The 16578-nt window shown below is 38.3% G+C and overlaps 1 protein-coding gene across 17 annotated transcripts in view; it reads left to right on the plus strand.

Moving 5' to 3' along the window:
• LOC147871082 (structural maintenance of chromosomes protein 6-like) overlaps window positions 1-16578 on the plus strand; it is a 47326-nt gene that overhangs the window by 24865 nt on the left and 5883 nt on the right. For 8 of the 17 annotated variants that reach the window (XM_087341307.1, XM_087341308.1, XM_087341313.1 and 5 more), the window contains 3 exons: window positions 269-429; window positions 2252-2341; window positions 2643-3488. In XM_087341307.1, coding sequence (XP_087197433.1) covers window positions 269-429; window positions 2252-2341; window positions 2643-2828 — 437 coding nt within the window. In that variant the 3' untranslated portion in view covers window positions 2829-3488. The other 9 variants (XR_015532832.1, XR_015532827.1, XR_015532828.1 and 6 more) reach the window with 4 other exon arrangements.

Consider the following 16578-nt stretch of genomic DNA (forward strand, 5'->3'; position numbering starts at 1 on the left):
GGGTGAAGGTTGATTTACAAGATTTATGTACTGTACTCCATTCAAACTAATAGTCTCGATTGACTCTACTATATTACAAAATTTACAGCTTTTAAATATTGAAGATTTCTGTAAGTGGCACATTGCCTACCCTTTCATCTTCGTTAAATTGGCACCAGGTCCCGACCGTCTCAATGAAATAGTTTGTTTGGAGTAGCAGTTGATCACATTTGGGTCAGTGGGTTACATTACTGTGTATATATCATTTCTCATTTGTTTCCTGTTGCAGGTGAAGTAATTTCCAGGAAAAAAGAAGAACTGGACAAAATTGTTTCAGCATTCAACATACAACTTGACAATCCCGTGACAATTCTGAATCGGGAAGATGTCCGGGAATTCCTAAACAGTAGCAGTTCTCAGAAGTACAAATTCTTTATGGAAGCAAGGAAGGTAGGACATGTGCAGAGTCGATGTCACATAAACGAAAGGTCACTACCATTTTAAACTCTAAGAAAGAGGTTGTTATTCTGTTCAAATGTTGATTAATGTTTACAATAGAATGAGTTTTATGTTACAACCTTTTTTACAATTCAGATGGCTGTAATTTTCTCTTTAAATGATTAAATTGTGTAATGCACTTATTTGCATCTGCGCTGTAGTGAATGCATATCAGACTGAACAGCAGTACCAGTTTTATTTTATTCAGACAAATTTACAATTAACTTGGCTTGAGATCCCAATTTTCTGTCGATGTTGATCTTGCTAGTTGTAATGCCATGTGGGTACCTTTGTCTTGGAGGAACATACTGGAGGAAATATGTTCTTCCATGACTTTGATACTCACCTGTTCTCTGTGAGAAACTCAAACTTCATCCCCACTTTCTGTTTATCCTTTCGGGAAATACGCCGTTGGCGACGGATTTTGTGGAAGTCACTTGCTTTGAAAATTATATTTTTATTTGTTTGTGGTTTATTTTTCGCCACTGTCATTAGCTACTAGTTAAGACTTTATGGCATTAGATGATATATAATGGATGGGAAAGGGTGTTGAGGGAGTTCTGTCTTGTCCTCACCTAATTTAAGGTACTGACCCAGGATGTGCCTGGAGGGACTGAGGGAAGTCTCAGGATAATAGGTCTCCAGGCTGAAATTTGAACCAGGGACCTCCTGTGTATAAAGCACATGGTAACTACACTGCTGCAATGGTTGTTTGTTTTATGCTGTGTTTATTCCAGAAAAATTACTACTCATTTACTATTAAAAATTGTAATACTCAGGGGAAGTAACAGAAGGCAGGGAAATTTTGTATTGTATGTAAGGAAGCCAGGGTCCACCAACTGAAGAAGAATAAGATTGTATTTGAATGTTTTATATTTGTGCAGATTGTAATGTGCAAGCAGCAAGAAATCAGGTGACTTGTCCTCTAGGTTATGGTAGAAATTTACCAACGTTTCGGAGGCATTAAGCGCCTTTGCGATGTAGGCGAGTTTCAACCAGACTACACATTGCAACATTGCATCAACTTCATATTTATCGTGCTTGCTTACATTTTGTTAAATCTTTGTAATAGTATGAGTTACACTTGTAAATTTTGTACTGGAAGTTGCTACATCAAGTTTTGGCGTAAGTGAAAGTAATAAACTCGGTGTCATTTGCAATCAATGATTAAGTGCCACTTCTGTGCAACTCCTTTGGTGTGGTACTATAAATGAGAAATGCACATTTTTTAAAAAATGCTACTTTCATTTGAGTGAGAAATCAGACTTTGGAAGCTGCTGGCAGGGGCACAGTGGTTATGGATCAATTGTTACTGATTCCAGACAACTGACATCACAGACATTGGACCATCACTGTTACGCTGTGCATACATTTCTTAGCTCGTTAAACATTTGTTTAAGTTGTTAAATATGAATTCATGAAGCCGTTGTTGTTAATCCGTAAATATTGGTCTTGTGGGTTGTAAATCCATGTGGATTTGTATGTAAATACCAACATTCCTGAGGAACGTCCTGCTTCCATCTTTAGGGCTGAAAATATCGAGGCAGTATGTTCCTCTGAATTGTTGATATTTGTTACGTGAGTAGTATGAATCCTAGTAGCTGTGGCTAATAATTTTTCGCTGGATAAGGTGAAAATGCAGCTGTTCAGGTACTCCTGCCCTACCAGGTATTTTGATTTGCGTTTTTGAAGACTGTAGTAGCTGTTGTCTAATGTTACAGGAATTTGAACTGTTTCTTTTGTGGTTATTTAGTTTCTGTTTTGTATGTTTCAGGATCTAGAAAACATGATCGAACCACGTGATATGATTGATTTGCAAGTGAAGTCCCTTTTCGAGAGTTTGCTCCAAGGGTGCGGACGCAAAGTAAGAATCAGAACATTTCTCTAAAACAGTAGTTCTCAACTTTTCTGTTTTATGGACAAGTAGTCTCTCTCAAATCCAACGTATTGTCAGACGTGTGGTGGGATGATATTTAATTTTAAGTGAAAAATTAATAGAAGTAAATTAAATCGTATGTAGGCAAAAGTGTTTGGGGTTTGACAGTGAAAGCTGAATCAGATGTTTGATGTTTGTGGCCTCTTATGTGTTCTGTTAACTATGTTTTTAATTTGTAATGTGTTTGTGTCTCCTCAGAGACTTTGATTTTGGCAAATGTTGATTGCAGGGTGAAATTAAGATTGATCACCAAAAACAGACATTGGAAGTGAAAGTGTCGTCTATGAATGACCCTCATGTAGAAGACATCATGCCTACAGGAGATTGTTCATACGCCATTGTTCTTGTTTTCTGTTACCTAGAAATTAGTTTGTGGTACTTGGTACAGGCATTGTGCCAATTCTGCCTTGAATGATTGTTTGTGGCTTTCAGTTTCTCATTCATTTATACCTTCTCGTCTTCATGGATTAAGTATCTTAATGCCTTTATCAGCCTCATCACCTTGCCAGCATCTCCCTGGTTCCCTTGTAACTCTGCCTTGTTTGTTTCAATTCTGCGCTGTATCTGTTACACCTTATCGATTTTTGTACCATATTTTACAATTTATTTGCCCAGTATTTTGCATATTTTCAAATGTGTATGGCCAACAGAATTGTGTGATGATGTTAATGTATTTATTTTGACAGAATCATTGTACATAAATCCCTTCTAGTTTGCTTTTCACTCTGAATTCATGAGTCACAAATTCATAGTCGGAATACATTTCTAACTTTAGCGTGTGACTGTATACACCATATTTTAATTTTAATTTTAATATAGTGATTTCCACAAAGACTGAGGTATCGTAGACATAATCCTCAAATATGACCTGTGCCATGCATGGTATTCAGAGTAAATTGTATGAGAACTGTAAGCTACGCCGTCACCAGACGACACGTAGAACGAATAAATAGGCCACATGATTTATAGGAAGCAGAGTAGGCTTTGTATAAATGTTATCCTTACATTGGCATTTCATAGGTGATTTTGTAAGTCCTTGTTTTAAGGTTTTTGTTGCTTCTTTAGTTAAATATTTTATATTTCAGGATATGATGAATCATCAAAGGATCATCGAACCATCCCCGACAGAAGACAGACTTCCAGTTTATCTTCCTCACCGCACAACGCGTATCCGCCATTCAGTCCCATGGGGATGTTACAATACACAGGTACTAAATAAACTAAGAGCAAGATAGAATACTAAGCCTCTTCTCTGTATTGACCACGTTCATCTTCAGTGTCTGGTTGGGTTGGAGGGTTCTTGGAATATTTAATCTTTTTTGCTGTTACATTTGGTGAAAAGTTTGAAGTTGGATAGGATGTTGTGTGTGCGCATACGTGTGCCTGCATGTGTGCACATTAATGCTTTATATTGCATAAATTATACTTGCTATTCTGTGAGTGGTAAATCTTTTCCAGCCCCTGCAATGCCATTTTAAGAGTTTTAAAAGTTTGTTGTTTACCGACTAAGTTTGTGTACCTGTTATCATGAAATACAGATTAATAGTTAACTTCTGCAGCATTAAAAGTGTTGCCTTGTCAGTAGGCTCACGAGAATACAATTCTAGTCTGTTTTTTTTATATTGTGTGCCAGCACTTGCTGTGTGCATGATTTGGTTGTTTAGCTAACAAATAGATAGTTCACATGTTTCTGTTGCTTATTTCGTCAGTAGAATAACACTGCTTAACTATAAGACAGTGTTTCCTTTTAATATCATAATATATTATTTTTACTTACAGGATGGATGATCTATGCAGGGGTAATAATACACAGTGAAGAAGAAGGAGCTTGTATCTTGAAGATTTCTGTCTTCTGGGTTGTTGCGCTCAGTAGTCTGGTCGATGTTAACCAACGTTTCAGAGGTCATACTGCCTCCATCATCAGGGCGATGAGTATGAAGATTTCTGTCTTCTGGGTTGTTGCGCTGTGTAGTCTGGTCGATGTTAACCAACGTTTCAGAGGTCATACTGCCACTGTCATCAGGGCGATGAATGTGCCAGTTGGGTGAGTGGTGCTGTTTATAGGAGCTGGACCGTGAATGGAGTATGACCTCTGAAACGTTGGTAAATGTCTACCTGACTACACAGTGCTCAACCCAGAAGATAACTATCTTCGTTCACACTGCCATTAGAACCTCAAATCCTACTAAGAAATTACTTAATATATCTCAGAGCAGTGCTTTGATTCAGATTAACAGTAAATTGGTATGCTGCATCTTGTCTTAAATATGTCAGTATCATTAACAATTATAATGGGCACAAATCCAGTATTTCAGTACAGCCCCTGCATTGTAACTTGCATACCCACAGTCAACATCTTTACTACAGTGATAACCTGAAAGTTGATATTGTTAACCTCTACAGTTAGGCAACACTATGCAGAGTCAAACAACTAGTTTTGTATCAACCCTGAATATGGAGACTATATGAACATTTCCAAAATGTTGGTAAAAACTTGCCGTATGGGATCACAACCCAGAAGATCACAATTGGCATTGCCTTAAATAGCTTTTTCTTTGTCATTCTTCATATGGAATGAGCTGTGACTAGTTAAGGGCTGGACAACTGAAATTTTGTCCTCTAGCCTCTGCACCCAGACTCGTATCCAATGGGTACTGGGGTCCCTTCCTCGGAGTGTGGTGTGACTGGGTCGTGATGCTGACCACTCACCCTCATCTAGTGCTGAGGTCAAGAATTAGGAGCTGTACCTCCTCTCCCCCCCAAGTGACCTACATGGCGTATAATGGGATGGCTTTACTTTTATTGTGCATGTGGAATGTTATTACCATGCAGTCTTTTCCTCATTTAACACTTCAGAGACAGGGAAATCAGTCTCCAGCATTTCACTGGAAGGAAGCAAAGAAGGCCCATATGTGTCTCTGCATTGCTTAATGAGCATTTTGTGGAGTGTCATTGATACCACGACAGAAGATCTTTTGTTTTTAGTGCCAAATAGACCTCTGCAACAGGAAACCTTTGTCTTGCCTTTTGGTGGTCTGATAAGGGATGGTTATTTTCATATGAAGAGAGAATGGCTTCCTGAAGAAACTCCACAGCTATTGCAGTACCCTCCAGAATACCAGAGTGACCAAGAAACCGACTGTAGTTCCTCCCAATAGGAGGCCCATCAGGTGGTCTGTGAATTTCTGTAGTTCACCTACTCCTTGTTCTCTCCCTTGAGATTAAAGATGACATGCGTATGACATGATAAAGATCGTTCTGAGTCACCATCCATTTATCTCACATGGATTAAAATCTATTATTTCCTGCATTCTATTGCTGAGGAAGGTGAACCTTTCTCCTTGATTTAATATTTGTAAATTTTTGGATTCTGGGTATTCCAGTAGTGCTCTAGGATTGGTGACCAAACTTCTCTATGTTACTTGTTGTGATTAATAAGGCCATTTGCCTTTCCCTGCAGTAGTTAATTATGTCTGCCAACATAGACAGCAGCAGTTTGATTGAGTCACAGAGCAAGTATGCAGAACACCCTTGCCATTGGTGTTGAGTCAGGTATATAAATGGATCTTCCTATAGAAGTACAGTCAATATCATGGCTGCTGTGTCAGAGATATACTTGTATGCTCTGCAGTCAATTTTTCACTGAGTTTATGAGTGCCCAGTTTGCTGTGATGCTAGTTAATCTGTAGGAAGGAGAGCCCCATTCTCAGATAACTAAGAAGGAGCCACCGACCCCCTTTGTCCATGCCTCTGAACAGCATAAATACCATCATCGTACACTCTCAAAGCTAGGTGAGTGCACCCCTTTTTGGGGAACTTGTCTGTGCCTATCCTCAGACTTGAATTCTGCTGTCGTAATCTCATAAACATGGTAGCCATCTGCACTGGTTTCCCAGGGATCCATGCCACAAATTTTTCTGAGTTCTGGAATTGATCCAGTCTTCACAACTCTCAGTCTGACTCTCTCCCAGTGATTTATCCGTGAAATTACGCCACAGAGCCATTCCTTAGCTCATTCAAGAACACACATAAGTGTGCTGCTGCTCAAGATAGGTAGGTGTCATGCCTTTCTCTTCAGGAAACACATCAGTTTCTATCTCCGCACTCTACACCGTTGACCGTGAACTTCCACAGTGATGCCCATGTCCTGATGACCACCATACCTGAGCATAGCCGGTGGATCCATGGCTGCTGACAGCTGGATATCTCCGGCTTCCCTCTGCAATTTACTGACTTGAACAGCAGAGCCCCCATCATTGGTCCCAGGCTGAATCAGCAACAGAGTTTTTCAGTCAACCTTCTTGAGGAAACCTTTCCTCTTTCTGCCCCTCTTATAATGCAAGCCAGCCTGATTATTCTTCTTGATGGTCAGGTTCGAGATACCTGTTTTAGCCAGACCCTTCACCAGAGCTCATAAGAGATTTTGCCACTTCTCTGCATGAGGACAGTATAACCATGTTTACAAATTTGAGAACCCTGATAGGTTGTTATAATGGCATGCATTATTATGTTTTGCAGAAGTCCAGCTCGAGTTCCAGAGATTCCGATCCCCATCGAACTTAGAGCCCCGGCTTGCAAGGGCTTTGAAAGAACTGAGAGTCGTGGAGGAGGCAACTTGCCTGTTAGAACTTGCTTCTGATGATCCAGAAGGGATTGAAGGATAACTTAAGCGTTGCACGGTATGAAAACAGAAAATTGTGATACAGAGCACAATCATGAGCTGATCTATATTATTATGGACATAATTATCCAGGACACTTAGTTTACATACATCAGTGTGTTTGTTGAAATTCATAGAGAAGCGAGGGGGACATTAATTTAAGTACCGTAATAATTCAGAGCAAGAAGATGGCTGACCGTCTTCGGAGATGTTGCGAATGTGTAGTCTGGTAGATATTGACCAGTGTTTCAGAGGAGCATGCTGCCTTCATTATCATACTTATTACACTGATGATGAAGGTAGCAAACTCATGTACGTATTGCGAGAATATAAAATCTCAACTCAGAGCAGTTTCCTTTCTTGTGATGAAAACTGCGGATAAGAACAGGCACATTAGTGCTGTTCCATATATTCATTGAGTTCTTTTTAACGTTTTGTGACTTGCTAATTTTTATAGTGAGATGTGGTTTGCACCCCATCTCACTTTATTTCATTCATAGCAATAATTTGAGCTGCTTAATGCTAGACGAAGTTAGTACCACGACGTGTTGAAACAACAGAAGACTCGATTACTATCTCATCTTCTGATGCAATTGTACGCAGGCCACCACCATGTAAGATTAAATATTAAGATAAATTTAAAAGATACCTGAAAAAGTATAAACAATATTAATACGAGTATGTACACCCCCATTTGATTCATTCAGAATTTAAGGTGCGTACTTAAACAAGTTTACCACACATATTATAATAGTTTCACTATGTTTTAATATAATTTGTAATATACAGCTGACTTTCAAAACGCTATGAAGTTGACTCAGCACAAATATGTTTCCAGTATATTTTTTCAACAGATTATTTTGAACCCAGATATAGTATAATGATTTTTTATTTATAGTTACAGATGTAATTATCAGACGTAATTTTTACTCAAGGGAGATTTAAGAGTATTTCCTTTGCTTCATCATAAAGCAGCATTTCGTAAAAAGAAGTTTCTACGGACACAAGCAAAGCTTTAAAAATGCCAGCCCAGTTTTTAAAAAATTTGAACATGTTTCATAATTATCACAGATACTTTGAAATGTAATCTGAGGACAGGAATGTTGGGTTGAATTCCCCTTGTATCGTCACAGATAAAAACGTGAAAATTTTTAAAGCACTGTTAAATACTGCAATTTGTATTTTGAGTCTTCTGATTCCAAGTTGCACCAACATAACTGCTATAAATTGGCTCTGATTAATCAGAGTTCAATTGGAGAGGGCATCCACATGCACCGAAGAAACGTATCGATCAGTAACAAACAAACTTCGCCAAATTATCTTTATCAGATGAACAAGAAATTGTAGTAGGAATTCAAATTAAATTATAACCTATAATAACCTTAATTAAAGCAATTAATTGTAGCACATATGAACTAAAACAAGGAAGGTTAAAAGAATCAGGCCAATTGAGGAGGGCATTTAAACACAAATTACTTACCTTACGTACATTTATGCCAGCCGCTCTCGTCTAAAACTTCTTTGCAGATTATAGCAAACACCGGTCAATGATTGACGATAGAAGACGGATTACCAACCACAGATCGTATATCAATTGCGAAGTGCTCATCCTGCCATCTATGAACAATGTAGAAACAACATAATGATGCAGAGATGCCAGTAGATGGACGAGGTATTTAACAGAGTCACCAAAGATAAAACTGTTTGTGTTACATTCACATGATTGAATGCTTTGTTGGGGGGGGGGGGGGGGGGGCAATAGTTTTTGGGTTTCGATTACTGCATGAAACATTACCGTAAAATGTGAACTGCCATGGAGCAAATGTTTGATGGATATGGTCCCACAAGTAAAGGAATAGGACTTCTTTCAAAAATGGCTTGCACTATATTAATTTCATAATTATAATTTCTCAGACACCTGCAATCTATGTTCCTCCCTTAGAGAGAGAGACAACGGGCAAAATTATTGTTTTGTATATATTGATCTTTAGTTTCTCAGAAATCAGACGGGAAGTCGAAATATTTCGAACTGAAAATTGTCGAGCATTTCCAGAATATAGTCGCCTCCTGATTTCCTCATATCATTCCGATTTATTATCGTTGCTCCCAAATATTTAAAATTTGTCACGCTTTTAATGGAATGGAATCAAAGAGCAGGATAAAACCACATCTTACATATTTTTCATTTACACTGACTGTGAAAATGCTCCTGTACCGTCTATAACATGATCTTGTGTCATTTTTGCCTCTCATTTATCTTTCTGACATCAAAATAAAACAATAAAATATGCAGGTCTGTTATTTCTCCTACCCAATTTAGGGATTCCCCTGTTGTTCCGCTCTGTTCGTTTCTTTGAGCAACAGAAATGCCTGAAGGATTTCTAAATTTACTTCCACTGATGGAACAATCTGAATGACAAATAAGAAAACAATTTCATATATACACGTCACGTAACAGATATTAATAACCAGTGAAACTATTTTACCTCTGCACCTCTTACTGCTCTTATTTCAAATAATTCATTTAACGTACATACACGAGGCGAATTTGTTATCTTCAGATCTAATACCAGGGCTAGGAAAAATCAGTTGAAAGATTTACTATAAATAAGAAAGTAAATCAAAATGTTTCTCATTTATGGTGGCATAGAAGAGAAATTTACTGTCATGGCAATAATTTCGGTCAATCTCATCTTAATTTCCGCTTTGAAAATTCAATTTTGTTTTCCAAAATGCAAGATTGTGGTCTGTGTTTTCAGAGGAAGTGATCCTTGCTGAGGAAAGGGCCACAGAAGAGGGAAAAATTGCACTTAATTGAAGGTGAGTTCAAAACAAATGCATGTTGCATTAGTTTTGGTTTTGTAATTATGAAAAAATAAATATTGTAGATAGGTGATTTTCTTTCGCAACACTTCGCAACAACAAAAAATTGTTTGCGTATTAACCTGAGTATCTTAGGTTCTCCTTACTTCCACAAATCGTATATCTTATATGTCAACAGTGTTACGCCTGTTAATACGAAACGAGATTGATTCTTATTTTGATTGACGAATTTTAAGTTTGTCATCTTACTTAAGTATTTGGGTTTGAGTTAAAACAAATTGGACCTGTGCACATATCTAATTATCACTTTAATATCAGTTTGTTTACATTTTGAATATGTTCCTTATAAATACTGTATGGCGTGATCTGAAAACCATTTTTCTTTTAATAAGACCAGTGAAAGTATACATTTGTTACGATATATTTCATTTGTTTCACCATCGACAATTATATCGAAGTTACAGAACGTTACTCCACAAGAAAATATGATGTGTTTATTTCTGGTAGTTGTTTGAAGATGATACAGAATGAAATTTGAAAGGTTTCAACAAGTCAGATCTCCACCCCTTCTGCCATGTGCCATTGGCGTCAGTTCCTTTGTTACTCCAGAAGGGTTGGTGAAGTCTCTCAGGCTTACCCTGTTATATTCTTTTGGGGGGTATTCCAAGAAATGTGTCTACAATTTCACAGTTGTCATCAGAATTTACTGAAATGAAGGAACAGATATGTAGTATTTGTGCAGACATTTGAATATGTATCCTGTCACTAGAGGTGCCCACGTATGGGAACAGTTTCAAATTTTCATGTTCCAGAAATTTAAATAAAATGTAGTATTTCTCAAGAGAATGGCATAGCAGGTGCAATTGGACTTTGTATAGAGAACTTGCCAGATGAAATGAAATGCTACTATCAGGACTTTGCTCTCTTTGTTGAGGACGTGAATATCAAAATTGAGGTTAAGTCATTATTCTTTGTTTATTGTCATTAACATGTAATTTTCAGACTGAATTTTGAACTTGATTTAAAGCTGTTTTATATTTAAGTATATCAGGTGTGACAGATCATAAGATTCTACTGCATTTCTTGTCATTAAGAGTTAAAATATATATATATGAATAATTGCTGCTGTGTCTTGTTACAGTATTGTAGTTTATTTATTAACTACAATTTAAATTGCATTATAATAATTAAATCAATTTGAATTTTGGTTGATTTGAATAACAGTATACGCTTACAGACACAAATTAGTGATCCGTAAACGTGGATTTAATCGTGTTTGTTCATTTTACAAATTTATACTTATTGCAGGTGCTGGGAAATCTTTGGCCACGAAATAAATATGACGAGTGAGTTTATTAAGAAATCGCTTGCAGTGTCCGAGCGGAATGAGTATGGGATCCATGACTTACTTTTATACTACGTAAAACGTGAGCTGTCAGATAAAGAAAAAGAAGGTTTGTAAATTACACTGGCACTTTTACATGCGTATTCTTAAATCTACTGAATTTGAATCGCCGTGAATATGAGGAATAGACACATTGAAGGTAGGATTCAGCTCGACACGTAGCAGATGGATTTTAAGGGGAAAAAAATATAACTGGATTTAAATTCTGCATGCTACCCTATAATTCCAGGCATTTACTTAAGACTACAGACACATTTGGTTATTCCTACCCATCACTTTCACACACAGAATGAACATAATTCGCTGGGACGATACACTACAGACTTGTTTATAATTAATAATCTTCATTGATAGAAAGGGGATCTGGGGTAGCTGAGTCAGTATAGATTTGATCCCCAACATGGACAAAGGGTTTTTCCTCCTCCGAGGGCTGCCTGCCCCTATCTAGTGTCAAGGTTAACGCCAAGTGCCTACATGGCGTGTAGTGGGACATAAGAATGATAATAATACAAAAATAAAAGTTGCTTATTTAAACATGGACTTTCATGCTTTTTACTATCGATAATTATTTTCATAACTCATTCAATTAAATCAGTCGAAGCGGTATAATTTTTAGATAATATTTCCATAAAGACTAATTAATTACAGAATGTATTCTGGCCAGAGAACAATAATTTTGATTTGTTCATTAAATTTCTTCTATTCTACCTGAGCATTTGTGGGTATCTAAGGTTATGTTTGTCCCTAAAGTTTGGGACTGAAAAAATGTAGTCCGACTGATATTACGCAGTGATGAGCCTGGCCACTATTAAAAAAATTGTTGCCTGCTCGCAGTAAGTCGAGAAAAGTTTGTAATAAATTCTGTGAAATATAAATTGTTTCGCACTAAGATATATTTCATATTCATGTAAGCAGTTTGATATACTTGATTACTTTTTATACTTGGATGAAGTATTTTAGATTATTTCTCTTATCATGGAAGCGTACCGTGCTTATTTTAAAGTGTTAATTATTTTAGTGAAATATATTAAGTTGTCAACACTCCTTAATGGAAATTGGAAAAGCGATGATTATAATAACAGAATTAAAATCCCTATGTAGACGACAGTATGATTTGTTTATTGCACAGCTCGGATCATTGTAAACCCTCTCGGCTCTTGTATTTTTCCCTTTTCATTTGTATTTTAAGTTACAAATCAATAGAACTGGATGAGACGTAGTGTCATATTTGGTAGCTGGGGGAAAAACTGGTAACAAGTTATGTTATCTTTCCAGGATGAACATCTCACATCGGTGCTACAAGACTTTGAACAGCGGCTTAGATTTACACGAGTACCAACATACAGATATTGTTCAGTGTGGATTGCAGGAACATAGAAATAGTCACGTTTACAAGAAAGCATTGAAGATAGCTAAGGAACGGACTAATTTAGTACTTAAAATCGCTGACTTGTTCCGTAGGTACGTTTACTATTAAAATTTTTGCTCTAACCACCTCTTTTCCTACAAATTCAAGTTCCTTTGCGTGTGTGAAAGGGCAGGCGAGACTCTCCCCGCCATAAGCCGCTCGCACAGGTTCACCGCGGCTCTCGTCTGAAAGGGTCCAATGCGTTTTGCTGGGATTTCTATCTCTAGCAGTCACTTCAGCTCACGTGTGAAAGGGCTATGCCGGCCGGAGCTTCGGCTCATGGTAGGGTCACCCAAGCCGGACAGGTCTAAGGAGATGCGCCAGACTAAGAGCGATACCCTGGTCCTCCAGGTTGGGGCTTGGGGTTATAACAACCCCACCCCGGAAAACGATTACTGTTAGGATACTCTCAAAAGAGCCTCGGATGGATCATTTTGGTAATGGACCCTGGCAAACGTTCACGGACTCGGAAGCGAACCGCGACACTGACCGTGGCCAAATGATGACGGAGGCGCTGAAGTATGGGATGGACGTGGCAGGGTTTCGAGCCTTTAGGAGACAGAATGTGCAAGATAAGGCTCGAAGGACACTTCAGAAACTTGTCCTTTGTTTGGAAGGTACCAAGTATGGGAGTGGTCAATCAGATTGATCATGTCCTGGTGTCGAGAAGGCATTCCTCTTCTGGGCCAGGCGCTGGGAGGGCAGAGAAAGATTAGTCTCTGGGGAGTTAGAAGTTTGGATTCCTCGGCACCGCTCCCCACTAAAGGTCACCCCACCGCGCTGAAACCTTTAGCCAAGGGCCCCGGTTCCCAGCCGGGACCCGCTCCCTCGACACACGTAGCATCTAGGCGCAGCTCTCCCGGAGACAAGTCCGTTTCTCTCAGTGGCACGTCAGCTGACAACCACTGCTCGCACCCAAGTGGACAAACAGTTTTAAGTTTCCTATCATCAGCATGTTTTATGTTCTTATGAACATCATTCTGACTCCCTGTGTTTCAAAGGAATCTCTGTTTTAATGATTCAGATCAATGTACTATATCTCTTCTGACATTATGGTACTAGAACACAGAAACAATGTATTTCAAGTGCTCTGATTAACCAACACAATTATCAAACCTTAAAGAGCCTCGAAAGCTTGAAATGTTGAATGAAAAATATGGGAAACCTAATATACCTTAGGAGCTTTGACATTAAGGATCAGAGAAAAGTGTACAAGCCCATACACAGAAACTGGTTTATTGAACAATACAAACTTCTATAAATCACTTACAATTTATGGCTACTGAACGTGCTGATAGACTCCCATTAATATTTTTCCCCGAAATTCACACAAAACAGATCTATCATGTATTTTAAAACTTTAAATATATATTCTCGATTCTCGTAACAAACTGTCATTAACTACCGATCTCTTTTTAACTGTGAAGTGTTGTCTTTCATTCCTGGTACAGACTGCGTTCTTGAATATTATTTCGACAAATTTTGGGCTTCAAACTGTTCGGGGTTTCCATCGAGCAGGAAATAATAATTCAAGAACCATCTGACACGGCAGATTCTCTACCCGGATCAGGGCATGAACATCATCCTCACGTATTATTGAATCTCGAACACGCTGCTCCCGCGTAACTGGTTTATCTTGCAGTCAAAGTCATTAAAGTCGAATATAAAAAATAAAACAATTAAATAAAATAAACCGAGGTCTGAATTTCTCTTATTTGTAAGCATCTGTAATCTTAGCTAGAGAATTAAGCACGTGTGTGGATGAAGCCAAAAAGTATCGTCCACATACACAGAGCTGAAAGATGTATCTGTCCATCGTACAAGATTAAATCCTGTCACATACAGATTAAGATCGGAGTACAGGTAAATAACAGAAGAGTTTGGACACCATGTGGGCTTGGGCTCACAGTTCTTCAGACCTGCGGATAGAAGCAACAGATCCTCCGAAACATTGGTATCTACCAACAAGCCCCAGAGGCTTGACAACCCAACTCCGTCAGAACCTCAAATCCCACAAAGTTTATTTTTATGTTTAAGGCTTTGACCGGGATGTTCTTTTGTTAAATCTTACGTGGTACCGCCTGATTCGACTTCTAATGGTGAGGTGAAGTGTTTTCTTCGCGGTACGGTCTGGATTCGTAAATAATATTCAGACGATCTTCGGCTTCAAAGGGTTAACCAGCTGATTTTCGTAATGGTGAGGTGTAGTGTTTTCTTCGCGGTACGGACTGAATTCTTAAATAATATTCAGACGATCTTCGGCTTCAAAGGGTTAAAGTGAGAATCATATGATATCCATAAATACAAAATTAAGATAGTTATTATTAAAGCAGATGGTATATACATTTACCACTGGGATTTAAAGAGTTGAGAAGGGCTGAAAGTTTATTGTAATCATTTAGAAACAGCAAAAATATTAACATGAAATTAAACTAATCGGATTCGTTGCTTATTCTTAATTCACGTAAGTGCTCAGATTACACAGCACAGAGTAGCAACAAAATTACTCTAGTCAGGATGAAATTAATTCCGGTGAAAATTAACATTTCTATGTCAATGAAACCAATAAATGATAAATCATTCGTACAAACAAATTGAACCGCGTGTGTTAAGCTCAAGTATAGACGTTAATATAGATATCCAGGGCGAGGTTAAATTATGTTGACCTTGAATCTCATCGCCTTGATGATGGAGGCAGCCATCTTGATCTTTTTCGTAAACTAAGATCAAACAACGCACATGGACTCTTGAGAGTCGACCGAAAGAGCACGTAGACACAAGAAGCGCTGATTTTCACATTTTTAGATTCTGTCACGGGGACGTATTTTCCTTCTCTCCGGCTCGAGTTCGATTCTCGTCATATTTTAATATCACGCATCCTCTGTTTGGCTGTCATATGAATTATGAATCCTTTCGCTTAGTTTTCACGTCTCTTTGCTGCTAAGCTTCTATAAAAGAGTTTTCGTAGTGCGAAAGCGGCGTACGTCTGATAAGATAGTGTAATTGCGTCATATTGTGAATATTATATTAATTATTTGTTTTAATCCGTCTGTATTTTATTTGTAGTGTTCTGTCTGACGACAGGTCCATATGAACAGGATCCTTCCTTCCTTTTCTCGGACTGGGACCTGTTCATATACGTTCTTGGCAGATGATCCAGAAGTGGTTTGCCATTGCCTTCTTCTGTGTGTGAATGGAGTAATTGTTGGGATGCCACAGAGGAAAACTCCGTGTTGCCTAGACCATGGCCTTGCCCAACACAAGTTATAAATTCGAACCCGAGACCCCAGGATTACAAGGCCAGAGTTCTAACCGCTAGACCACCTCATCTTATTATTATTTAGTGTTCTGTCTGACGACAGGTCCATATGAACAGGATCCTTCCTTCCTTTTCTCGGACTGGGACCTGTTCATATACGTTCTTGGCAGATGATCCAGAAGTGGTTTGCCATTGCCTTCTTCTGTGTTGTTGTTCTGTGAGTAATTGTTGGGATGCCACGGAGGAAAACTCCGTGTTGCCTAAACCACGGCCTTGCCCAACACAAGTTATAAATTCGGGCACCGCGATTGTAATTGCATAAGCACCGTATTTGGTTGTCAAGAACATAAATTACATCATGAGTCTACTTTAGTGGTTCCTTATGAATCTGGTGTTCTTCTCATAATATAAGAACTGCTGTAAAGTGGTTTTCTGTACACAGAGATTAACATATACATTTCGTAACAGTCAAGAAAAGCATACAATTGAAAGAAGAAATACCTGGACTGTGGAGCAGGTTTGGGAGGGAGTAGATTTTCTTCAGACGTTCCATTAGAAAGTCTTTCGTACAGGTTACAGTACCTCGTGATTGTTTACGAACTTCTATACT

The sequence above is a fragment of the Zootermopsis nevadensis genome, unplaced genomic scaffold (assembly GCF_977971745.1).
Source record: "Zootermopsis nevadensis isolate Lab colony 2312 unplaced genomic scaffold, Znev_1.0 Znev_ptg000068l, whole genome shotgun sequence".
Classification (NCBI taxonomy): Eukaryota; Metazoa; Arthropoda; class Insecta; order Blattodea; family Termopsidae; genus Zootermopsis; species Zootermopsis nevadensis.